Source organism: Calonectris borealis, chromosome 6, assembly GCF_964195595.1.
Source record: "Calonectris borealis chromosome 6, bCalBor7.hap1.2, whole genome shotgun sequence".
Lineage (NCBI taxonomy): Eukaryota > Metazoa > Chordata > Aves > Procellariiformes > Procellariidae > Calonectris > Calonectris borealis.
The window spans coordinates 32,880,043-32,905,861 of NC_134317.1; the positions used below are offsets into that span (position 1 = coordinate 32,880,043).

At 37.9% G+C, this 25,819-nt stretch overlaps 1 protein-coding gene across 1 annotated transcript in view; it reads left to right on the forward strand.

Moving 5' to 3' along the window:
• Nucleotides 1-25,301, forward strand: part of HECW2 (HECT, C2 and WW domain containing E3 ubiquitin protein ligase 2) — a 167,137-nt gene extending 141,836 nt beyond the window's left edge. Inside the window, exons 19-29 of the mRNA XM_075153622.1 lie at nucleotides 1,137-1,246; nucleotides 5,243-5,363; nucleotides 7,483-7,596; nucleotides 11,252-11,404; nucleotides 13,467-13,565; nucleotides 15,332-15,461; nucleotides 16,054-16,200; nucleotides 16,867-16,981; nucleotides 17,747-17,832; nucleotides 19,299-19,411; nucleotides 25,065-25,301. Coding sequence (XP_075009723.1) covers nucleotides 1,137-1,246; nucleotides 5,243-5,363; nucleotides 7,483-7,596; nucleotides 11,252-11,404; nucleotides 13,467-13,565; nucleotides 15,332-15,461; nucleotides 16,054-16,200; nucleotides 16,867-16,981; nucleotides 17,747-17,832; nucleotides 19,299-19,411; nucleotides 25,065-25,176 — 1,300 coding nt within the window. The 3' untranslated portion in view covers nucleotides 25,177-25,301. The remainder of the gene's footprint in view (nucleotides 1-1,136; nucleotides 1,247-5,242; nucleotides 5,364-7,482; nucleotides 7,597-11,251; nucleotides 11,405-13,466; nucleotides 13,566-15,331; nucleotides 15,462-16,053; nucleotides 16,201-16,866; nucleotides 16,982-17,746; nucleotides 17,833-19,298; nucleotides 19,412-25,064) is intronic.
• The last annotated feature ends 518 nt before the right edge of the window (nucleotides 25,302-25,819 follow it).

Consider the following 25,819-nt stretch of genomic DNA (forward strand, 5'->3'; position numbering starts at 1 on the left):
GTATTTTTCAGTTTCTTCTTCTAAACGTTATTTGGTATAAAACACAAATCATCATTTTAGCTCTTAATTTAATCCAAGATTGAAATAGTGGTTTATATTTTATCACATTTTCAGCATCAAAATGTAACTTGGAGGAAAACAATACATAGTCATGAATGTAAAAAGAACTGCCATTCCAAAAGAAAAATCTCATGCAAAAAATTTTTCTGGGTATTTGTTCGGTGAACAAATTTAGTAAGAAACGTCTTTTATTTGAACATTGCTTCCATTGGTTGAGCTCTATAGTAAAAGATTGGCTTGTGATTCTTTCTATAGCTCAATTTTTGAAAATAAATTTTACATATTATCTGAATAGTTTATTCTTATCTGTGTTGTGTTTAACATCCAACATAGGCTTTGATATCAGATCCATTCTGACATTAGCTATTGTCTTTTTGGATTTGCTTGTGTCAATTTTGGGAAAAGACTGAAATTTTAATATATATTCAGACTACGTACACAGATGCAGTGATTAGGCTGCAAAAATGTTTATTGTTTTTCTCTTAAAAGTTGTGTGGCAATAATAGATCAGGCATGAAGTAACTCAACCTGAACAGACTAGATGTGATACTCGTTTCAGCAACAGTGTTAGCATTAAAGATAAAATAAAGAAATAACTTATGCCAACAAGCTTACTATTCAGTACACTCAACAAGTTCAGATGTGATTCTTAATCCTGGAGGCTTAGAACATTTGTCTCTGTTCCTGATCTTTGTGCTGTATTGCAGATCTTTTTCCAGGAAAGTGTGACTAAAGTTATTGACCCCTTTGTAATGAGAACACAAGTTTTTTAAAAAAAAAAAAAGGGGGGGGGCAAATTTTAAAGGCTGATTAACTATATTTTAACCTTGAAAACAAATACCACATTATGTATAGCGATGTCCCACAAAGGTAGTAATTACTGCTTTCCAGTACTTTCAAGATCTGATTGAGGGAATGGCAATAAAATATTTAGTAGCACTCTGAGTGTGCATAGTGGAAATAGGCAAGCAACTACCAAAGAAAGCAGGTTAGTAACTAGAGATTTATTTCTAGAAAGTGAAAAATGCCATTAATTCAAATAAACATGTTATTTCTTATTTGCTCCTTTTTACCAGCTTGTTTGAGGAAGAGATAATGTCATATGTGCCGCCACATGCCTTACTTCATCCTAGTTATTGCCAGTCCCCAAGAGGCTCGCCGGTGTCTTCACCTCAGAACTCTCCAGGTAAGTTGCTCAGGCACAGCTTCTGCGAGGGCTGTACGAAACCATTTCTCATACCTGGTGAGGACCAGTTCCAGATCAGTAGTCAGTAGCGCACTCCTGCTGCCTTCCCAGAAGTCAGAGAACAGAAACAACAGAAAAATTGTTTGACTGTAATTTTTTGTTTGCTTTCCAAAAATTGAAATTCACAGCAGCCTAAAGCCAAGAACCTTTGGAATTTGGAAACTATAACCCATTCCCCTTTGCAGTTCCCAGCTTTTAGATGGGTAAAGTTACATGAGCTGAAGCACCTTCTGAGTGGTCAGCGAGCTTGTCACTGCAGTACTTTCATTATAATGGTATCTGTAAGATACTGCAGTAGAGCCAGTCCCATAATTTAGTTTACATTATGCTACATGTAATGACTTTCCACCTTTCTGAAGCTCCAAGTTCTGTTGCTCCAGCAACAACAAAGATTTAGTCCTATTTTTGAGCAAAGTCAACAAGTGTGATTGCATTTGACTGTCAAACTTGAACCTTTGCCTTGGGCTCACAAGATACTTTGCTGGCAGAAAAGATCAGTGCATTACAACTTCAGAGGTTGTGATTTTGTTCTGACTTGTAAAACATGCAAACTTGTTTTTCACTGATGTGAAACAACAAAGTGACTGCTCGTGCCAGGATCCTGATGCCTAGATAATTAAAAATATGAGATCTAATAGTTGTACATTAAAATGCCAGTGTTAGTGGGCGGTGGGGCAATGAGTGACAATTTTATGTAAAGCTAGATTGTTGTCCCTTAACGTGAGTTCAAAAGATAGCATATTGCAGCTGTCTAGAAATACACATGTCGGAATGGAATGAAATTGGTATTTCACATATTAACTAAGTTGTGGATCAGAACGAAATTATTTCAAATATGACAAGTTCAATTTGACCTGTGAAGGCTAAGTACAGCAATTTGAATGTTATAGATGTCACTGTTCTTAGTTTTCTCAAGAAGATAATAGGTAAGTAAAATAAAATCACTGCAGTAAATCAGAAGTGGCTTAAGGGGATTTCTACAAATTTCAGAACGAAAGTATAGATAAATAGAGAACCTTTGGGATGTAAGCAACTCTAGGTAGTTCCACATAACAAAATTTTACCAGAAAAATTACTGTGATTTTTATGGGCATTTCCCAGTCCACAATCATAAAAAGCTTTACCTTTTCAAGAAACCAGATTAAAACCATTCATAATCATGTCCTGAGTGGTAGCTTTTCCTTCTACTGGACATAGGACCTCTGTAGGACCTTTTGGAAGAAACTATCTGAAGACCTTAATGATCTTACGGCATTCTGAAAAGCAGCAAAATACAATATTCACATGTATTGATATTTTGGATACATATATGGTTTAGATATAACTGTTTCCCTTCGTTGAAAAGAAAGGAAGAATGAAATCTGCATGTATGCATCTTATTTCCAACTGCAAACCTGGCAGTTTTTTATGAGTAAAAACAGTTTTGGCTTTCAGAGTTATAATTTCTTCATTACTAGTACATGCACCAAAGCATGCTGGGCAGGGCTTCATTCCAACAAAGTAATTTAAAAATGCATTCAATCTTTAACATGTGATATTCTCATCTATGCCTCAAAGAAGTAGCACAGAGTAAAGGATGAATAGTGACGGTTTTAGTCCCGTTCTCCTTAAAATTGTAATGTGTATTCTATTTCATAGAAAATTATAGAGAGACCATTGAATCTCCCTGTCAGTCTGCAAGTATGCATGTTTGTGTTGGTGTACAAATGACTTTTTTGATGAGAAATTGTAAATAGCCCATCATTTCTATGGAGGCTCTGTGTTTTTTCATCAGCTAAACTGGCTGTGCTGCACTGCATGAGGTTGCGTGTTAATGATCCATTGTTCAGATCAGTCACAATCGGTTGTACTTTCTCTTTTGGGAAAGATGAATAGTCATGAAGCTACTCTTTATATCTGCTTTGGAATATAACCTCTTTGAAAATCAAATATGATTATCACATCACTGGCATTTTTTAGCTCTTCCATTAACATCTTTTGTTCCCAAGGCGGAAGTAATCACTATAATTGCCCAGGAATTTCTTGGCATATGCATCTGATTTGCAATGAGGACTTGTCATGTGCTGACAGAATAATACACTGCTGATTTCTGAACCGTGAAGTAATGTGTTACCAGATTTATGTTCTGCGGTATCTCTCGGCAAAAACTTCCTTCAGGGGTTAAGATTAAAGTATGCTTTTGTTGTGTTTTTTTGGTGACCACATTTTTGTGCCTACTTTGACCCAAGGCGAAATAAACAAAGCGGGAGGAAAAGGCCAATAATTAAAAGGCTGTTTACAGTTTCAAGTTTCTGTAAGTTTTCTAGAGAATTCAGCTAAGTGTACCGTTAGAAGCCGTTGGTGCTCTCAGTAGAAGAGCATAACCACTATAGATTAATCAATGACCATGATTTGTTTTTCCAGAGGGGTCCTGCGTGTTCTCCTTGGAGCTCTGAGAATTCCCTGACACTTTCTATTCCTCCCACACATCGCGCTCAGCCTAGAACAAGTGGCAAGTGTCTTTCTGGTCAGACAGGTCTTTTAAAGACCTGTAAATGGCATTCAGTGTTAATACTGATCTCGCTTGTTCTCTCTCTGATCTCTGCAGAGAGATCAACTCTGCAGCTTCTTCCAGCAGCCACTTCCGCAGGATGTGCTCGTCGCCTTTTTCGTCAGACCCATATGCTCTGTGGCTAAGCAAGCTGCTCTCTTTTCCCTCGGTCTCTGCCCACAGGCTGAACAGATACACGTTCTCTCTCTTCCGTAACCTGAAATGTTACGTTCCCATGCCTTCACTCATAGTACCAATAAATGTTTCTGTATTGGCTTAGTTTCATACAGGGAGCCAAAAGAAAACTCACATAAGGAACTGATTGTCACTTAAAAGACAGAAGTCTACGTATACATGCTTCGAAACTGTTCATTTGTATTTCCAGTGCATTATGGGCCTGTTAGATGACCACCAGTTGCAGATAAGTAGTTGGCAACCTATGTATACTATAGGGCATGAGAAATTTTAAATGTCCTCTGAGTTTTTGAGGGGGATGTCTACACAGCCATGCAGGGGAGGAATTTAATGTTATAAAAACTAGGGGTGAGAAGATGAACGTAAAAGGGCTAGGATTAACTGCTTCTTTGGCACACTGTCTTGCCATCAAATCAATTGAAGTAATTTATCCAGGGAGGCAGTGGAAGTTCTAATGGTTGTAATATTCAGAATAGATCAAACTAAACACCTAATTTGTATATATTAGACTTGTACATGCAGATGTGGGGGTATGCCATTTTTTTGGCATACAGATCTCATCTCTCCCTGCTTTTAAGAAATTGACCCTTAAAAACAGTTTATCAAAAATAAATTCACTTAGATGACCATCATGTATGTTCCTGCAGTCACACGTGAAAAGTTCCACAAACTTAAATTTGGTAGTCTTTCCATTCTTCCAATATTTTTCTTCCTTGTACTTCCTCAAGGAAAAACTTCTGCTAGGGAATTTCCGAAAGTCTTCCTTCTTCAGCTTGATGTATTCAACAGGGGCACCAGCAGAGTACAGTCTGTTTATGCTTCATTTCTGAGTTCTTGTTTTTCCTGATAATATTAAAGCCAGAACAGAGCAGAGCATTTATTGCATGAGCTATTTTAAAGGTTAGACATAAAGTGTACTTGACAAACAAAAGTTAAGTCTTTCCAGTTGATTGTGCTGTTTTTTTAATCCATCTTTTGCATTGACCTGGATTTGCTCTTTTAAGACTTACTTTAGAAAGATGATACTATTGGAAATGAGCAACCAAAAAGTCTTGGATGCAGAGCAGATTTGAAGATACGCAGCTTTTACTCTTTATAAAGGTGACTAAACCAAACACATACCGTGCTATTAAGGAGTCTTTTCAGTAGAGGATGGGACATTAATCAGTTCATGTCGCTACAGCTCATTCTTTGCTTATTGCTTCCTGCAGGTACTCAGCGTGCCAATGCCCGAGCTCCAGCTCCTTACAAAAGAGATTTTGAAGCCAAGCTGAGGAACTTTTACAGGAAGTTGGAGACTAAAGGATATGGACAAGGCCCAGGGAAGTTGAAGTATGTTGAAGAATCTCATGAAACTGGATCTGTTTCTGAAGCAGCTTGCCTTGCCTTGCACATCTACAAACTTCTTCCCATTAGAAGGAATGCAGATGTTATGGTTACCCTTGCACTTCTGGAAACATAAAGCCTGTCATAAAAGACTTAGTGCCAGCATGTGATTCATAGCAGAGGATACAGCAAGTTCTGAGCGCTTCTTTTCTATGTTTCCTCTAACTATATTTTCATGCAAATAATATTACCAATACAGTGCCAAAAAGCGCTTTGGGAAGAGGCATGCAGAACAGGAGGCATCTGAATTCTTCCATTGTAGCAATTGCTATGATATAAACAGTTACATTTTCTCATGTCTTTTTCCATTGAAAAAACTAGATAGGCTTATCTTTTGTATATCATTGCCTGTATTGATATCACAGTCCTCCTTAGTAAAGAGGACTCATAAAATTAAATGTTACTAAATTCTAAGGATCACCTTAAAAATCTGCTAATATTTTTACTTTAGCACTCTGAATGCTAGAGTGCTTGGAGTGAGGTCTTCCTTCATTTATTTGGTAATGGTGTGATTACATATGGTTATATTAAGGATCATAAGATACTTTCATAATTTGGTAAATTACCAAGTCTTGTGCCAGCTATCAAACTCTGAGTTTGATACTCTCATAGTAGCCATGAGGGACTAGAACTTTTTTTAAGCACTTTTTCTATTAGAGTAGGGGGGTAGGTTTTTTGTTCAGTTCCCCCCTCCCCCCCTTAATTTCCCCCAGCCAGTCACTTCTCACATTTTGCAGGAATTTGTGCAGAGCTCGGACTTCATTTTTGTGAGCTTGTTAAAAGTCTTCCACAACTGAAATGGTATTGTTTAGACAGTCTTAAGAGGCAGGGGTTGGACATTGTCTGCCTATAACGTAATGAAATCATAAACACTTAAGGCTTAATCTATGAAAGTTTTGTCATGAATGCTTGGGCAAATAGCTGGTAGAAGAGGATGGCATTTGCTGCCTGTAAGATCCATTACATTTCTTGCACCTTTTTTTCCTGACCTATTTGCCATCACACTGTGGATTTTTAAGCAGAACAACAGCTTGATTTTGAGCAGAAGTCTTCTCTGGGTTCCTTTCCCAGGCATACACTGACCTGCTCTTTTTTTTTTTTCTTCCCCCAAACCAGGACCTCAGCACAACTTGCATACTGCCTGGGTCCTCTTGTTGTCCAGGTACCTTTCCAATTCCTGGCCTCTCCGCTCCTGTGTCCTCTGCAGGATAGTCCAGTGCAATCGCTGACTGATGGCTGCACAAGTAGTAAGGCCAGCAAGGGCTTTGCAAGAGGCTGTGTGGAGGGGTAAGCTGCCTCTCTGCAGGCAGCAGCAGCTCCCAGCTTCAGTCTGACTGACTGATCAAACGCACACATAAGGCAGTATTTGAATATAGAGCAAGCTAAGTTTCAGGAAACTAATTAAACAAGTTTTTTGGCAGAAGATAAAATGTTTAAGTAGGGAGGATTCTTTCACCTCTTAGTTTAGATCCTTATGACACTTCCTCACTTTCACGATTTTTCTTTTAGAAGGTACATTATGTTTTCACATGTGATGCTTCAGTCTGGTTTTGGACAAACAATTGCCATTCCTTCTAGACTTTTTGTCCCGTCACACTTACACTGGGGATAATGTAGGGATGTGTGATTCTGGAGTTACTATTCAGTGACTTTCCCACAGTTTTATCTTTTTCCTTGTTAAGAGATTGATTTTTACATCTAACATAAAAGGGTAGATTCTTGCTTACAGTAAGACTGATTTAGAGGCCCAGCCCTACAAAAGGGTTTTAAACTTAATGAAAATGCCCACTTCAGGACCTTTCCCATTGAAGCCTTTAATTTAAGGAAGAACCAGGGTAGAAAAAATAAAACTACGCTTCTTTGTATGAGAGACATTTTATTGAAATCTAAAGTCGATCCTTGAGGGAGATAGACTAACAGACAGAAGCTGCCTGATCTGGATCAAATTATCCAACAGAAATGTGTATCTCTATGAAGTCACCCTGTTACCTTGCAGTGTAAATAGGTGTTTCCAACTGTGGTTCATGTTCACAAATTGCTGTTTCAAAATTATTTTGCTCTTCAGATTAATCATCAGGAGAGATCACTTGCTAGAAGATGCCTTTAACCAGATCATGGGCTACTCAAGAAAAGACCTGCAGAGAAATAAACTCTATGTCACGTTTGTTGGGGAAGAAGGGTGAGTAGAACAGGGAAGTAAATGTGATCTCAAAACTCAGTGTCTTGCAGCTGCTGTTTCACCAAACTTCTTGTGGTCTAGAGTGAAAAGAGGAAGGATTAGAGTCAGGAAATGCCACATACATAAGCCTAGAACATACAGCTGTTCAAGATGACTTTTTAGGCATTGTGAAATGTAACATATCCTGCCTTTGGAGAAGTAATGCATGAATTTTCACAATAGTTGGTGCATGTTTCAGACTGTCGCTGGGAAAGCAAAGAAAAAACAAGCAACTTTCTCGTGTTATTCATATTTCTTGTCTGTCAATGCTGACATATCTCCAGTGCTTGTTAAAAGACAGCTGCCGCTTGTTGGAGGGAGGGTGCTTCAAGAGTAGGCTAGAGGCTCAGTCCTTAATTCGACTCCGGTCTGAGGCAATGGGAGCTGAAAGCCCCCAGTGCTGCAGAAGGTGCTCACTGCCTCCCCAGGCCAGGGCCTGCGTCACAAATAAAAGCAACTAGGCTGTTGCCAGTTGTCACATAAACACAAATATTCCTGACATTTCAAAGTCACTTCAGAGATGGCTCAGTCTGTGTCTAATGAAAGTCTAACATGTTACAGGTTGCGAGACGTGCATTGCAAAGCAAGATGTGGTTAGATTTTCTTTGCAAGTGAAACTGGAATAATGTGCTATTTGCCTCTTTCGTCTCTTGATTTGTGCCCCCATTGTCAGATCTTAAAGCCTACTGCTTTAGGCACAAATATTTTTATTTATATATTTCATGAATGTATTTGTAAATACATTCAAAATTTGATATTTAGGAAACTGCAGCACACAGCTCTTGGAGTGCTGTAGTGTGCATTACTGCCATGCGATGTGTGAGTCTTTAAAATAGCTAAGTTGTAATAGAAACATCTCATACAAGATTAGATAAAATTAATCTGTCTTTGAAAACCCCTAAATCCTGTTGTTTGTTTAAAGTTCACCCTGAAGTGCTTAGTGTTAACAAGGACTCACTGAAGTCTTAAAATAAAAAATGTTGACAGCTGAGAGCCAAGTGTGGACTTGTTCATATAAATAATATCACCATGCTGTCTGAGGAGAAACTCAGAACTGGAATGACAAGGCTGGTGCAGGATGAGATTACGCTATATTGACAGAGCAGGGTGGGGATGCAGGAACGAGGCCTGTCTTACACAGCCCTACCAGCCTTTACTTTCACAGCTACAACCTCGACTCAGATTTTAAAATGAAGAGGAAAATTTTAAAATCATACGTGAGATAGAGATTGATCCAGATAGACTGTCTCCTTTCATCCGATGTCAGGCTTTTGCATTTCATCACTCAGTACAGCAAGATGAAGAGTGACCTGGAAATGGGGCTGACACATCCTGTTTCCATTATATCCAGCTTTACACAAGACTCTCTTCTTAATGGAAAAGAATGAGTTAATTAAGAGCAAAGTCAAATTAAAATGACATCAATTCTCTATTTACAAATCTGTGTTTTGAATGAAGAAAGGATGTGTGCAAACAGTATTGTTTCATCAGAGATGGTGCAAGGATATGTATCACATCAAACTATTCATTTGGGTAGGTGTAGAAAGACAGGTCAGGATGGAGGAGAGGAGGACGATGAGGAGAAGGAATACTGGAAGTGAATTGTTTCCTATTTGCTCCTCCTTCTCCTTTTTTAAGTTTTTAAGTGGGAGTTTGCTCTTGCATTTTTTTTCCTCTCAGTGAAGAGGTGTAAATCTTAAAGTAATGGGTAATGAAATCCTCACAAATTAAAACATTTTAGTAACTATTGATTTATTAGTGTATAAATTAGTAAGTGAGGCAACTCAGACATAGTTACTGCTGTTTATATGATTTTTATCAAAAGTCTCATAACGTTTGGTATCTTCCTTGAACCTTCAATTTCTACAGTCATGCAATTGTGATGCTAGTTCAATGTTTTAACATTCATACTTCATGTAGTGATAAATGAAGAAAATTTTGATACAAAGAATATGGTTCCTTGAAGTTATTTTCCCTAAGTTCTATTAACTATTAGCAGAAGCTGCTTTGCATTTATGAGTGGTAAATCTGAAGTATTAATGGTGCTTCCTAGGAGACATGAGTCATGTTGCCAACAACATACTACTCTAGTCCTGAATACCCAAATGCCCCACAGTTGCAGCTGTTGTGTGGTTGCATACCTCTTCTATGAAGTTTTCTCACCCTTGTGCCAAGCCTTTAATTGTGGGATAAATCTGACTGGCAGTGCAGGACTCTCATGATTGATTTATTTAACATGACTCACAGTAACTCTGCATACAAAAGGAGCTGTATGAAATGGCTGGTAGTCAAGCACACAGTTTCTCTTCAGTCTTAAGATTTCATAGTGAGTCTGATTATCCCAGAAGTTTGCAAGAGTCTTCCAGATGACCCTTTACTTGATCCTGGTATTTGTGCCAAGATTAAGATCCAACAGTTGTCCATGATATCAAACCATTTTGGTTTTTTTTCTGCAATTTGAGGATGGAATCTGCCCTTCTTGCCAGGGTAAGGATCTGTTTCAGTACTTCACTTCTGAAGCTTAACAGAAGCGAAGTGCTTCCAAATGACTGAAGGGAAAACGTTTTTTATTCAACAGAGGAAAGAGGCTTTCTCCTGGTACCTAGCTTTTACTTTCCTGACAACTTCATCCTCAAAAACAACTCTCATCTGTGTTTGTCTTCTGTAAAAGTTCGTGAGCCAAAACATTAGTAGCAGAAGTCCTATGTGAAAGCTGACCTTCTCTGTGATACTTCTGTCTGTGCATTGTCTTAGTACTAAAGCAAGACCTTCTTAAAAGTCAAGTATGAAATCTTTAATCTATAGAAGATATATCTTTATATCTATTTGTTAGGATTATAATAATCTTTGTTCCCTACAGGAAAGTCCTGAGTTTTCTGTTTTCCAACTCCACCAGAGCATTAACTTTATACTTAACTCATTTCACTGGTGACCTGCAGCATAATGTCAAAATTCAGTCTCACTGCTTTGTCAGCAATGAGTTTGTTTATGATGCAGGAAGAAGGGGTTATTTAGATTCCTTGTTCATTAGTACTGGAATCTTGAAATAGCAAAAAAAAACCAAAGGAAATGCACTCTCCAAAAGACATTTAAATGCACTCAAGTTTGGAAGACAGACAAGAAAATTTAGACCAAGAAAGATAAATCACTGAAGTAATCTCAGATCATATTGCTAGGGAAAACAGAAATATTATCCTTCAAATTGTCCTATTGTTGCAAGTCTGCAAAGACAAAATATGACCATTGTTCGTTTTCATTCTTAATTTGTCAGATGCAGATAGGTCTAATGTTGGCTCTTTTCATGTTTCCTTCTTCCCCCCGCCCCCAATTATTTGGTAATATTCCTGTGGCAAAGAGGCCATTACAGCTGGAGCCAAAATTTTTGATGAGAGCAGCCCACATAGAGCACTTCATTCCAGTCCTCCAAGCCATTCCATTTCAGAATAGCCCCACAAGGACTTCACATACCTTGGCATTAAGCAATCTGCAGGATAAGGGTTCTGGTTAAAATCTTAGGAAATTTTAATTAAAATATAGTGTAAGGAATGTAGATTCAAAAGAGCGTTTCTTTGCACACAATGAACACTTTATAGTAACGTCAAGTTTCTCTTTAAAGGTTGGACTACAGTGGACCTTCAAGAGAGTTTTTTTTCCTGGTGTCTAGAGAGCTCTTCAATCCGTATTATGGTTTGTTTGAATATTCAGCCAACGATACCTATACAGTACAAATAAGTCCCATGTCTGCTTTTGTAGACAATCACCATGAGTGGTAAGAATTATTTTTCTTTTTGTTTTTCAGATATGTTTTCTGTTGTTCCCACTTGTAGACAGCTGCTCATATCTGCTCAGACATGTAACACAGAATCTGATCTTTTTAACCAGCAGCAAAATAATTGCATTTCTTTAGAGTTTCCTGATTTTGTTTTCTCTTGTGGTTTTACATGTTCTTATTTCTCACAAGGTCAGCAAAACTATGATTTGGAACTTGTACCATGGGATTATCTCACAACACGACTCTGCGTTTCTTGTACATTAGCAGTCATTTCATGAAAGCAATATTAGCCTCTTGTGCATTAAAAAAAAAAATGAATGAAACATTGGCTTTTTGTCAACCAAGGAGATTAAGGGAGATTTCAAACAGGTATTACTGTGTGTAATTTGTTTGAGTCTTCCTAAAGAGTACAGAGGTCTCCTCAGTGTTAAAAACCCAATATATCTGTTGGAATGAAATCTATGGAGGTATCTTAATTGGGGGCGAGGGGAAGACTGCTGACTACATAGCTCTTAAGCAAAGTCTGTACATACACACATACTTCTAAAATAGTTATCAAGGATTTTTACATAATCCCATTTTCACAATTATAAACCAGTTTAAATCATCCTCAGTTGATTTAAGCTATGGCATCACCATAAGTCTGTGAAGCTGTGCTGTGAATATTAACAGAGAATTCTGTTGTGTAGGTAGATTACAGTAACATTGGAATGACATCTGTGTAGATCAGATACGTACTGCGTTCTTATTTATTGGAAGCCAGTTATGAAGAATTAATATCAGAAAGGAATCTCATTACTAGTTTTAAAAATTAATAGAAATTTAAATGGCTGGCTGCAGCCAGTTTGGTTAGTTGAAGCAACCTACCTGTTGAACTCCAATACTGCAACAATAAATGGCATATGCTATATTGGAAAAGCAGAACAGTCTGGCAAAAAGGGGAGAAAAAACCTTACGTTCAGTGCAGCTTCTGCCAACATTTTGTATTCATCCCTAGCTTCTGCAGTGCCGGACCAGAGACCCTGGAGGCGAGGGAGGCATGACCCCCTCTCTTTCTGGGAGGACTGGTGCCAGTGACAGCACTGGTCTTGTACAGCCTCAGGGGGAATTCAGAAAATGCAGCTGTGACAAGCAGTTATGCATGGAAGGAGAGGGTTCTGCATGTCCCATCCTCATCTTGCAAACCCTGTGTACAGCAGGTATAATAAAGCCCTAATCTTTCCAAGAAAAGTGTTGCTGAGGGTGCATAAACAGAAGGTTTAAGAAACATTATTTTCTTTGAAAAAGAACACTAGACTTAAATCTAGTTCCAGAGATGTGGAGGATTTTTCACAATGGATTTTTATTCCCATGGGAATATTTGCAAAGACCCTACTATTTCAAAGTTGCTGCCATCTGATCTCAAATCTGTCAAACTCACTCCCTCTCCCCCAACCCTCCTTACCCACCCAACAAAATGAAGATAATAGGGGACGAAAGAGAGAGGGTAGAGAAGGAGATCATTTAGATCCCATTGACATAGGGCTGGAGAGCACTGTGATACATAAAAATGCTTCCAGCCACTGTTTGTGAAACTATAGAACCCCATAATCGCCAGTCAGAAGAGGGAGCAAGGAGCCACTGTAAGCAGAAAAGACAGACAGCAAGAACTGTCAGGCTGGGAAAGGGTAGAAGAACCTTTGGCCTCCCAGTAACATGAGAACAAGTTAATCCTATATGGGGTGCGTAAAGAAAATAAATGGTGGCTATCATTTTGGAAGATACGCTTTTATAAAGAGGCTAGTCTGGCAGGGGTTGCTTGGGTTAATACGGATTTGACATTTTTGAGAAGTTGCCACTTAGGTATCTGAGGGATTTTCCACACCCTGCAGACTTGCATTTTTTCTGTGCCTTTCTGAGAATGTAAGAGAAACGCAAGAAAAAAAAACAAAAATACCACAATTTAGACATAGCTATCTGATTTTAAAATGTTGTTTGGAAATATATGTAAGTTTTGATGACAGAGCAGTGTACAAACCACGAAGTTTCAGTCTAACAATTGTAACCCTTTCTCTTCCAGGTTCAGGTTTAGTGGTCGAATTCTTGGTCTTGCTCTGATACATCAGTATTTGCTAGATGCCTTTTTTACACGACCCTTTTATAAAGCCCTCCTCCGAATGTGAGTAGAATTATTCTGTCTCCTTTTTTGTTTGGTTCCTTCCCCGTGGACGATGCCATTTTGTATATGGATAAATTATGATGTTTTATTGTCAAAGAAGATGGGCCATTATTCATAATTTAATAATTTCATTTCAATCCAGGACTTTTAAAAAAAGTTTACTTGTTTCTGCTTATGGTTATTAGCCAGTTATCTAATAACTCAGGATGTTGTTTCTGATCAGTATGAAAACCTCAGGTTTTGTTTTAGCCATGTTATCAGCTTGCTTCTACAAACTCTTACATTTGAAGTTGTACAATGAAATGCTGTGGTTTCATTCCAGATATTAATAGAGTTCTTATTCATTTGTCTTGTAATGACTCACAGGATAGGATATGAATCACTTTGTAACTTAGACTGCAAGACCCATTCTCAGAGGTAGACTGATTGTTGGCAATCTCCATTTTGAGGAGCTTTACTTTGATATACTTTAGACTTCGTTTTCAGAACTACTTCTCCTGTTCTGGCTGAAAAAATGAGAGCTGCACTTGCTTAGCACGTCTGGAATTTAAGACCTGATGAACTTAAGGTGCTTCGCTTTTTGTCCTCCATTTGAAAGCTGTTTTTGAGAAGTCTGGAAGGATATTTTTTGTATAAAATACCATACAGTCTGATAGTGTGAAGTAATGCATCCATTCCTATTGCATGTATATTTTAAAAGTACCTAAATGCTAACAGAACCATTTTAATAACAATGAGGACTTACCCCAGATGTGACTGCCAAATTAAATTAATTGTTTAATTTGGTGGTTCTCTAAACAGTAAAATCAAAAATGATGGGGCGGCCACCTTTGTACACAGCCTAATTCATGCAACTTCCCCATCTAAGCCCTGGACCTTCTCTTTTCTCAGAACTGATGAGCCATCCAGACTACCTCTGCGGAGGGGACATTGGGCCCAATCCATCAGCTTTGATGTAGGGGCTGTTACTGCAGGATGTCACTTAAACTACACTTGAGCGTCCAACTAAAAGTACAGGGCTTGCTTCTGACTTTATACGGACCCAAGAATAGAAGCAGGCAGGGAACCCTGCAGCTGAAAAGCACCTTCCTTAATGAATAGCCCCAGTGTCCTATTTCACAGAACAGGATTTAAGGAGTTAAGAAGTATGGCAGAAATTGCCACCACGGTATTAAATATTATTAACAGCTGACATGGTCAAAGCTTGGAGTAGTAACTGTTAAAAACAGCAAGGGCAGTTGGCTTACAGGTTGGGTTTGTAAAAGAAGGACCAGGTAAGGGGAAATATGGCAAAAACTAAAAAGATATTTCTGTGGTAAGCAGGGTATCTGGACAGACCTCTTTGCACAACGAAGAGATGAGAGAGCTGGTAGTGTAGTCACATAAGCAAAAAGGATGGTAGTTGCTTGTTATAAAAACTTACATTTCTTTTAGGATTTGAATTTTTTGTCTCTTCAATCTATGTATTTCATAATTCCAAAATATTCTTCACAGGAAACATGGGACAGACTCACCATAAGCTTAAAAAGAAATGTGTCTTCAAATTAATAAATTCTGGAGTTTTGTATATTAAAACCATTTTGTGTTAACTGCTATTACTAGGCAAATAAACAGAGATTTGAAGTAGTGTCGTCTTTATTCTATTGCTTTTTCTCTTGGCTCTCATGCTCAGTCTGTTTTTCAGGACTGTCCTATCTGAGTTTAGTTACTGAGCACACGCTACTGCCGTCGTCTATATTTGTGTGTTTTCTTCTTGTTTATGTTAGACTCTGTGACCTGAGTGACCTGGAATATCTCGACGAGGAGTTTCACCAGAGTTTGCAGTGGATGAAAGACAATGATATACATGATATCCTAGATCTCACATTTACTGTAAATGAAGAAGTTTTTGGGCAGGTGTGCAAGATCCTTAATTTAATTTCCTTTATCTGCTAGATAAACATTTATTTGGACAGAAGAATGATTGTCATTCCATGCTGATTTGAACTTGTTTTTATAAAATTCTGGTTGATGAAAACAATGTTGAAATCTAAGGAGGAATTACTATTTGTAACCGGTCAAACATGTCTTTCTGGCTAAGATGATTTTCTGGAGACTATCTGAAAAATCAAAATTTTGGATTGCTCTGCTGGAGGTATTTTACCTGAATTTAATTGCAGCAGAATTAGTATTCAAAGGTATTAACCACCTTTGTTATGATATTATTTAGAACACTTCACTACTTTAATCACTGTAAAGATTGTTTCTTCTTCTCAGCTTATTCTTCATACTAAATATGAAGATTCTTCAGACTAAATGGGATTTTAAATATGATTTTATCCAAAAAAAGATTTGTTGTATGTTCTCTTATTTCACGTATTCCAGTTTGCTAAAGTCAGTCTTGGCTAGCGCTTTTGAGGAATTACTTCAACTTAAAAGTTTAAAGTATTATAGTTCTTTCTTTTATCTTTATAATATTGTGTTGTCACTTGGTCATTTTCTTTCTAAGATCACAGAACGGGAATTAAAGCCAGGAGGTGCCAACATCCCAGTCACTGAAAAGAACAAGAAAGAATATATAGAAAGAATGGTGAAATGGAGAATTGAGAGAGGAGTTGTACAACAAACAGAGAGTCTAGTTCGTGGTTTCTATGAGGTAAAAAACTCCAAAATGAAATCTACTTTATTCCTTTATCCTCTCAAAATATTTTTCTCCTCATATACATTTCCCAAATACAGAGTCCCAGAAAGCAGATACGTATATAATCAGAAGTGCCCTTACAGATACTGGGCCGGGGCGGGGGGAGAGAATCATTGTTAGTCACTGACTTAAACGCTATGGTTATGTGTCGTCTTTAAACTGGAAAATACTATTGATCACTATTTGTATGATTAGCACTGAATGCTTGCTGAAGTGACCCATCTGTTTCTTCATTGGGCCTTTGAGGTTTTTTGTGTGCGTGCCGTACTCAGTGTAACACGGTAGACTGAGTGTATTTCAAGGTATTTCTCTCTTACCTGTTTTAACATGGACAATTAAATTGAATGTATTGAACTTAATTTGTCCTGAAATAATTCAATATTATTTGCCAGTGAAGTTCTCTCCCAATCACTGTGATCCTCTAATGAAACTGAATGGAACTGCAGTGTAAGAAAAAGAAGTCCATTTATTTGCCTTTAAAAAGAAAAAAAAACCTTAATTCTTTCCATTTGTGAGAGAAATGTTACCTGATAAATGTCTTGGTAACAGACAAGCCTTTCATGGGGAGGCAGAAACCAATAAATGAAGAAATGTTGCTATGCGTTTTGTTTCCTTTCACAGGTGGTTGATGCAAGGCTCGTGTCTGTGTTTGACGCCAGAGAACTGGAACTGGTTATAGCTGGAACAGCAGAAATTGACTTGAGCGATTGGAGAAATAATACGGAGTATAGAGGAGGTAACCTTAATTTTGAATTGTTCACTGGCAGTCTTGGAGGGCCTGGAATTACCTGGTTTCTAAGACACTAAAGAACCATCCCATGAGATACATCTTAGTATCTTCTGAATTTCTGTGGTTAAGTTTGCATTAGGAGAAGGTAATTTGTCCATTTTTAGTTTGCTTCATTGTTTCCCCATGCAGCTCTTCCCTTACTATTTTTGTCTGGACAGCATAACAGAGCAGTCTTCTCCACAGAAAGTACTGTGCTCACCTGCACGCTAGTAGATACCACCCAGACACCGGAGACAAATGGAAATGGTAACCAGCCTTAGTAGGATCTACCCCTTTTCCACTCTCAAAAACGACAGGAAATTAGCAGCAATCCCAGTGACTGCAGGCTGGCAGTTGAGATAATTTGAGAACGATGGAAGATTTGGGAACTACTTTGAGAGAGATGGTTGCAGCATCGTTTGTAGCTTTAGATTTATAAAAAGCACAACATTGAAATATTTCAAGAACTGGCATTCCTGTTAGCGATCGATTAAGGGGAGAAATGCTTGCAAAAGAGATTTCACCCCTTTTTGTCACAGTACATGAATTCTTTGCCTTTAAGATTTTTAATCATTTCAGGAGTAGTTTTCTGTCACCTCCTGTCTTTTGCTGCAATTGGATAAGAAATACAGCATTATTGTGACTAGGGCTGAACTAGGAAAAACTTACTAACTATTCTCTCAATCACTTTTGTAGCACTTAAAGGTATAAAGGCTACTCTTGTTTTAACAGGTTATCATGACAATCACATTGTAATTCGGTGGTTCTGGGCTGCTGTGGAAAGATTCAACAATGAACAACGACTAAGACTTTTACAGGTAAGAAATCAGCTGATCTGTATATAAATAGTCTGCAATGTTAAAATTGATGCTAAACTATTTCCATCCAGGCTTATGACATAAAAAAATTATAGTGATGCTGCCTAATGGGAATAACCTTGCAATCCTCAGAGACTTACTGTAATAATTTTAAGTGACTGAAGCTCACAGCTATTTTTATAGCTTTCTAAGTTAAAAATACATTTAAGATAAAGTATCTGAGGTCAATAATCCTTTACTATTGTTTGATTAAAAGTACATTAAGACTAGTAAAGATAGAAAAGGAAAACTCTGTAATTGGTTATATCATTAGGTAGAAAATTGAATAATATTTGTACAGCTTAGGAAGGAGAAAGCTTACTTGGAAGTTATAGTGCCTCAAATTAGAAGATAACGATGAAAACCTGAAAATCAGTCCAATTCAATTTTCACTAAGTCAGCCTGCAGAATCCAGTCGTCCTGCTGATGAAGGACAAAAACCTCTCAACAGAGGAATACTTATACATGTGGGTTTACTATTGAGTTAAATTTTCTAAATTCAGGTTATCCCCACCTCAAACCATACCATGTTCTTGATCTATTATGAAATCCACTGTTTTTAACAATTCAGAATTTGCATCTGATCATTGAGTTACTGTGGTGGTGCATTTATACCCCCCTTTAAGCGGCCTCTAAATCACTCATTCATGACAGTTACCTATATGAGTATGATGAAGGATCTTCTTTTTTTATCTGTTTAAATACTTAAAAAAGGTCTGTAAAAAGCAGTGTGGGATATCTCATTTGATGGAGAGCCAGAGATGTCTGCTTATATGGTCCTATCACATCTGTTAGTCAAAAGTTTTTATCATATCCAGATCATTAAAAATTAAGTAGCCTCTGATCTGTCAAAAACCATGTTTGATCTTTTCATAACAGGTTCTAATTAAATCTGCTCAACAGGTAGCATTTCAACAAATGTCAGTGGGCATTCTACCTGACGTTCAGAATTTAGTCTTTTTCTTACAGTATTTAATAATCAATATCTTATAAAGATATTGAAATCCACATAACCAAAAAGGCATAACACGAAGCCATTATCATACATTATTACTTTTTTATTAGTTCCTCTTAATACAGAATAAAGACAGTAGGAGGAATCTCACTTAGGCCTAATTTTAAGTAACTTGATATTAATAGTGTTTTATTCTATAGTATTTATGTAGCATAATTACTCTTCTAAAGAGAAACCTTTGAAGGCAATTAATCTGATAAACTGTCTTTTATAGAGCCCTATCAGGAAATGGTTTGTTTTCCCTTATCCTCCATTTAAAGTAGCATTTATTACTTGTGCCTTACAAATTTCCTTGTTTTACGAATGCTTTTACGTAAGCATTTGGACTTCAGTGGGTATGCTGATAAGAATAAATTTGTAGCCCGCACCATCTGTGTATCCAATATCCGTGATGTTTTGCTTGCGCTGGCAGTTTGTTACAGGAACGTCCAGCATACCTTATGAAGGATTTGCCTCTCTGCGGGGGAGCAATGGTCCAAGAAGGTTCTGCGTAGAGAAGTGGGGGAAGATCACTGCTCTTCCAAGGTAAAACTGTGTGTGCATTAATGCTAGAGATACTTTAGAATATCAGTTACCAGGATAACAGATAAGCTGTTTGAGAAATATAAACAAGTTTTAACTGAATATGCAAATATACTGTGCCTTACATGAAAATTTCCTTCCCCGTTGTTCCAGTGTCTGATGCATCTGTTTTTCTTTGAGCTCAGTTTTGTTCTCATAAGATGGACAAGGCAGTGTAGCTGTGGCTGACATCCATATTGTAATGCTTTTTTCATGGAAAATTATATTAGAATGATATTTTGATTAGAATTTGATTTGTGATATTTGATTAAATGTGCAAGTATTTACTTCCTAAACATGCAGTTCATCACTTAGGAGCAAAAATTAATATGAATTGAAATTAAATAGCACTCGTGACTGCGTCTGAGTGAAAGCTAATACCAGATTTTTTGCATTAGACACACACAGCCTTTACAGTATAGTTTAGTGATGTAATTTTTATGCTCTATCTGATGTCAAGAGTGTTAACAAATAGGGAAGAGGCAAGTTATGAAGTGCAGAAGAGGTGTATTTTGAGGAGGGGGTCATTTGACTTAAGAGGAAGTACAGGGACAAGAGGAGGTGAAGATTTCAAAGAGGACAAGTAGGGTCAATTGAAATACGTGAAGAGACTAAAGGAACAGTATGAGCGTCCAAGATATGAAAGCAGGAGTTGAGTTGTACAAGCCCTTGCAGACAAGAGGCAGCATTCAAATTGGGGAATGGCAAGTTTGGAGGAGTAGGATGAGAAGGTTACAAAAAAAAAGTCGCTTTTCTAAATTTTCCATTTTGTAAAGACAGGAAAGAGAGTTGTTTTCAAAGGTCCATGGTAGCAATACCAGGACTAGACTAATAACGTATGAATGATGCAAGAAACATCTTCTAGCATGGACGCTTCATTGACAAAAAACGACAGGTTCTAGTCTTTTCAATATTGTGATCAGTCTGATACGTTACTGGAAGATTTCCTTTCATCCAGTTCTCTAATTCTGTAGCCTCTAGAATGGGTTAGCAGTGGTTAGACATACAGATCAGCGTATGTGGGAGTGTGGTTGAACTAACTCTACTTAATCAGATCTCAGCTTTAGTGTGCTGCTTATAGCCTGTGGTGGTAGTTTTGGGCTGGGCTGATCCATGGAGGAAATTCAACCCTAATCCTAGCCCATTCCTCTTAAACAAGATTCCTCAGGAATAACTTGCATTCAAAGTCTCTTTTTAGACACAGGGCGGCTGTCAGACACACAGAGAGTTTCTCTGACCAACAACCCTTAGCTTTGTCCTCCAGCATGAAGTCAGAGGCAGAGACGTCTCTTGGGTTGGCTCCTGCCTGCAGGCTACCATTTGAACCGCACTGAGAAAGTCCAAGACGCAGAAATGGCACTGTGAAATCCACAGACACAGCAGGTGGCCTTTAAACAAAGCCATCTTGCCAGTTTACAGTACAAATGAGAGCCAGGCAACTGAGGATTAAAGATAAACAAATTCTGGGAATTGCAATTTCAAATCAAAAACTCGTAATATCTTATGGGGGCCTAGTAATACCTTGTACCTCGGTAAGTCTACTTTATAGTTTGATTATGATTGACTTATGGACTAGCTTTGATTCTGTTTAAAAAAAAAACAACTTTGATTCTTTAAAAAATAGTTTGTTACTTCGAAATACAAGATTTTCTTGTGAGTTTAAGTAAGAAAAGAGATTGTGGGAGTTTTTCCATATATTCTCCAATACTGGAATTCCAGGTGCTAACAAGCACAGCTTGCAGTGTGGAAAAGGTCAGGACATGCCAGAACAGGATGCTCAGAATTTCCTCTGAAAAGGTTATGCAGAGCCCTGGTTGTAACAAACTGCAGAATAAAACCGCTTCCTGTAGCGCAACATAGAGAAACACGTCGAGAATCTTTGCTACCACAAGGTGTTCAGCAAGTGTAGGGGAAATGCCAACTCTTCACATTTAGGAGAATGTATCATGCCCTTGAAATTTCATTTATGATTCCCTTGGTTAGGAAACATTTGATTTTTGTCTGTCTGGATAGTTTTTAACATACAAGTGTGAGAAATAAACCGACAACACACTTGTTTTGTTAAAATAAAAACAACTGTGTATGACAGACATCTACAGTTGTCATGACCTGGCAATTCCTGGCATTCAGATGTAGAACCTTGATCTTATTTAAAAAAAAAAAAAAAAAAAAAGAGATTTTCCATGTTTATGCTTAAATGGGCTAAGCCCTAAGCAGAAAGCAGTATTTACATTTTTACATATCTAGTTCCTGCATGCAGTGTAGCTTCAGCCTGCGTCTCACCAGCTTCAAAGACCTGCTGTGCAAACACCAAGTAGTACTGGCTTGAAGGTAAGACATCCTTAACGACAACCCCGAGTAGCAAACTTTCAAGAGGTTTCCAAACAAGCCCTGCGTGTGTAAACACATTGCTGCATCTGCTGAGAATGCTGCCCTAGGACTCTGTGACTCTTACTGATTCTCAGATAACTAAAGCATTTGTGTTAAGGCACCGTCACTCGCTCGTAACAGTGTTATACTTTGCAAATTGCCCTTTTGATTTCAGTGGGAGTGCTTGTGAAATTTGATAATACTTGGTGTGAGGGTGGCAAAAGCTAGGACTCAACAAGTCAGTGAACTTGGTTTCTTCCTCTACTGCACTGCTGAAAACACAGAATACCACCCGTCCCCATCTCTTCTTCCTGATTTTGAGACACAGAAGGTAACTAATACAGTTACTTAGGTATGTGATTGTGGTCTAAGCAGGTGTGAATATAAACACAAAAGTAGTCACTAGATGTTTGCCTAGTTCCCACTGTTCTGACTGCTGTGTAATCAGTTCTGCTGAATCAAAATAGTGAGATTTCTGTGAGGCGCATGTCAGGTTGCCTAGCTTGTATCACTGTTTTTTACCCTAATGAGTCGGTAGCATGCAAAAGGCCCTGCAAAGATTGATAATTACAGGTTTAGGTTAACTATTGCTATCCCTGATGCCACTTCTTCCTTTTTTCGCACTGTGTTGTAGATTACACTAAATCAGCAGAGGGACTGTTACTCTTTCCATTCACTTAGATGCTGAGAAATTGGTTCCAGGCTCATTGCTGTACATTATATATACGTGCATGTGATGATTCACATGCAAATAGTATTTATGTCTGACTGCTGGATTTTAACCCTAAGTCACTCTATTTTGCTACTGTCATCAAAATGAGGGGGGGATTAATTGGGAATCTAGACTTCAGGAACCAAGACAGTTTTTCATATTGTCATAAAATGTGAGTCCAGGAAGATGAACAATTAGTGCCTGCGTGGTCTGAAATGTTGAAATGGGAAAATACTGTCCAGAGAAAAAAAAACCTTTCTTCTCAAAGACTTACAAAGTTGCTTGATAGGGTGAGAAAGGCATGCATTCCCTCAGAAGACAAAGATCTTAAGTTTTTGTCTTTTTTAATGACTTGGTTTTCCAAAGTAGGTGATTGCATTTTCAAAATTGCCCTCAAAATTAAGATAAAACTCAGTTCTCTTAATAAATGTAAACAACATGCCGGCTTACTATTAAACCAGTTTGTAATGAATCCCTTGCTAATTATATACTACGTCTTTTATAATTTGTGGTTTTACGGCCCACACAGCATGATCCATAGTTCTAATGAGTGGCTGTCAGCCCCATGCAGCAGAAGCATGTGGTTAGACTGTTAATTGCCTAAGACCTTCCACACTCTACACTGAACTCAAGGGATCACTGAGTTCCAGTTGCCCATTTGCTGCTGGGTCTAAACCAGGCTCTTCCCTCAAAAGGGAAATTTTTTTTTTTTTAGGTGTGGGAAATGCAATAATAATAATTTAATCTATATCACAGATACTACTTTGTAAGGTTTTTGGAAAGGCAAATGAGGAGTACAAAAAAAGCTTTCTTCCAGCAGCTTTAGAGGGATGGAAGGGTGGAGAAATTTTACCCTGGAATACAGGGTGGGGAAATGCCCTCTCTGCTATACAGCATGTACTAGCAGTGTACTTCTAAACGTACTGTATTTGGGGAGGGTGCAAAATTCGGTGCTTTTTTAAGTGATTGCATATTTGATGTTTGGACTGTGTTTATAGTAATAGTGTGACCTTCTGTACTGTGTATACATTTCTTCAGCCTGATATTTTTATGACACTAAGGCTGTAACTAAGTGAGTGTTTCACCTTCAATGAGGGTTTGTAATGGACTCATGTTTTTAACAAACCAGATTAACCCACTTCACTCCATGTTCCATCCCCATTGTTGGGAGCTGAGAGCCACTTAAAATGGCAATTAATGAATTTGCTCCCACGGAAGGCAGTACTTTCTGGCTCAGACAAAGCTCACTGCACGTCTGTTGTAGACACTCAGATTTCTGGGAGTGGTTAGATTCAATGAGGAGTTGCATTTGCTGTGAGGAGAGAGCTTGTTCAGTCCTTCCGTTGACATTATGTTACATATTTACACTTGATACGGGTCACACTGACGAAGGGCAGGTCACTGCAGAATTGTATTTAAATAACTCTGTGATGTGTTTTATTGCAAAAGAATAAAGTATTTGTCAACAGAGACCTGCCAAACTACAAAAAGGTTTTCATCCTCTAAAATCAGTTTAAAGTGAGGCTTTGGTACAAAGCTTCAAAGTGGAAAAGATGCCTCCTCCAGCTTCTCTTCACATCATTTCTTCCTCAAGAACCCATGGCATTAATAGTTATGCCATCTATTTCACTAGAGCAGGCTCATCCACTATAGTGTTTTAGAAAGTATTCTCCTTAGCCTGCCCTGAGGTCAGGCAATGATTTCCATTATTCTACTAAGAGGAGAAACCTTTATTATCTCCCTTTTCATTCCCTGGAGGAGGTTTTGAGAGTCAGTTCCAAGTCTGTCATAAAAATGAGGTAGATGGACTTTGGAAACTGAGAAGTAAACTACGTGGTGGACCTCTTAAGAAAGCAGGATGGTATGCTAGAGGTACATGCATGGTTTTGTGTAATTACAAAAAGTATTATTCTAAAGGTTGTTGGCTTGCAGGGCCAGATATGTACATAGCGTAAATCAGACAAGTAGTAACTTCCCAAGAAAGACGATCCATATGCCTAGGAAACGTAGAAGGAAGAGCATCTAATTTGTCTATCCATTACTACTGTGGATTGTCTTCTGTCTATCTAGAGTATTTTTTAGTATTTCATCAAATCTAATATCTTATGCATATTCAATGTACTGAAATATCTTTTTTATGATTACAAATACAGTATTCAAGTATTATCAGTATAGAAGAAAATATTTCTCAGAAGATACATTTAAAGCCAAGATTTCAGAACAGACTATTTGAAATGTACCATGTTATATCATTCTTTTCTCATGGACATTTAACGGATAAATTTATCCCATGCCTTTTGGGCTGTCAGTGTGTTTCTAAAGACCTTCATAAATGCTTCTTACTGGTTTATTTTAATTAGAAAAAAGTAGATTAAACCTCACTACCTGTTCAATTGGAAAACATCATTTGACAGAACAAAGTCTTCTGAAACAACATTATCTGCCCATCTCTACGCAAGCACATACCAGTCTGTGTGTTCTCTTTTGAACTTTTAAATAATGTACTACTTCACCTCCTCTTTTTTCCCCCCTCAGGGCTCACACTTGTTTCAATCGTCTGGACCTTCCCCCTTATCCATCGTTCTCTATGTTATATGAAAAACTGTTGACAGCAGTTGAAGAGACAAGTACTTTTGGACTTGAGTGATACACAAACCACAGTGCCCAGCTCATTGGACTTTTGTGGATCTGTCTTCTCAAGGAATGAATGAACGTTTGTATTGGATTTCCTAGAGGAAAATTGTTTCACGGTGCAATTCAAATAATGAGGTTCCATGAAAGAGCTTCTGAAGCAATTAAAAAGCATTGTGGTAGTGGCAGAATTCTCTACAGTGAAACTAGAGTGTGCCTGATGTGCAGGGAAAACGAAGTCTTGCAATCCATGGTTTTTCAGGATGGGCAAACTTCTTAAGTTTATGTTCTGAGCAAACAAGAAACGTGATCCCATGTTGTGATCAACCTGGCTACTGCAAAACTGACATGCTCCCGAAAACTGGATTTCATCAAAGTTGTTGAATAGAAAATTCAAGTCAAAATGTGAAATCATTCAGCCCCTTACCTACCCAGTAAATTATCAAAAACTCATACAATACTTTTTTTTTTTTTTTTTGAATTCATGAAGGTACATTACTTTATGCCATATGTTACAATAGCATATCCAGTACTTGCTTTACCTAAGACTAGGAGCGGCTGCGTGGCGTGCACCACAGAGCTCAAGTTCCCGGGGCAGAAGCGAACTGGAAGGAAAGTCGGCCACAAAGGATGTAACAACAGCCGCTTGCATTAAGGAG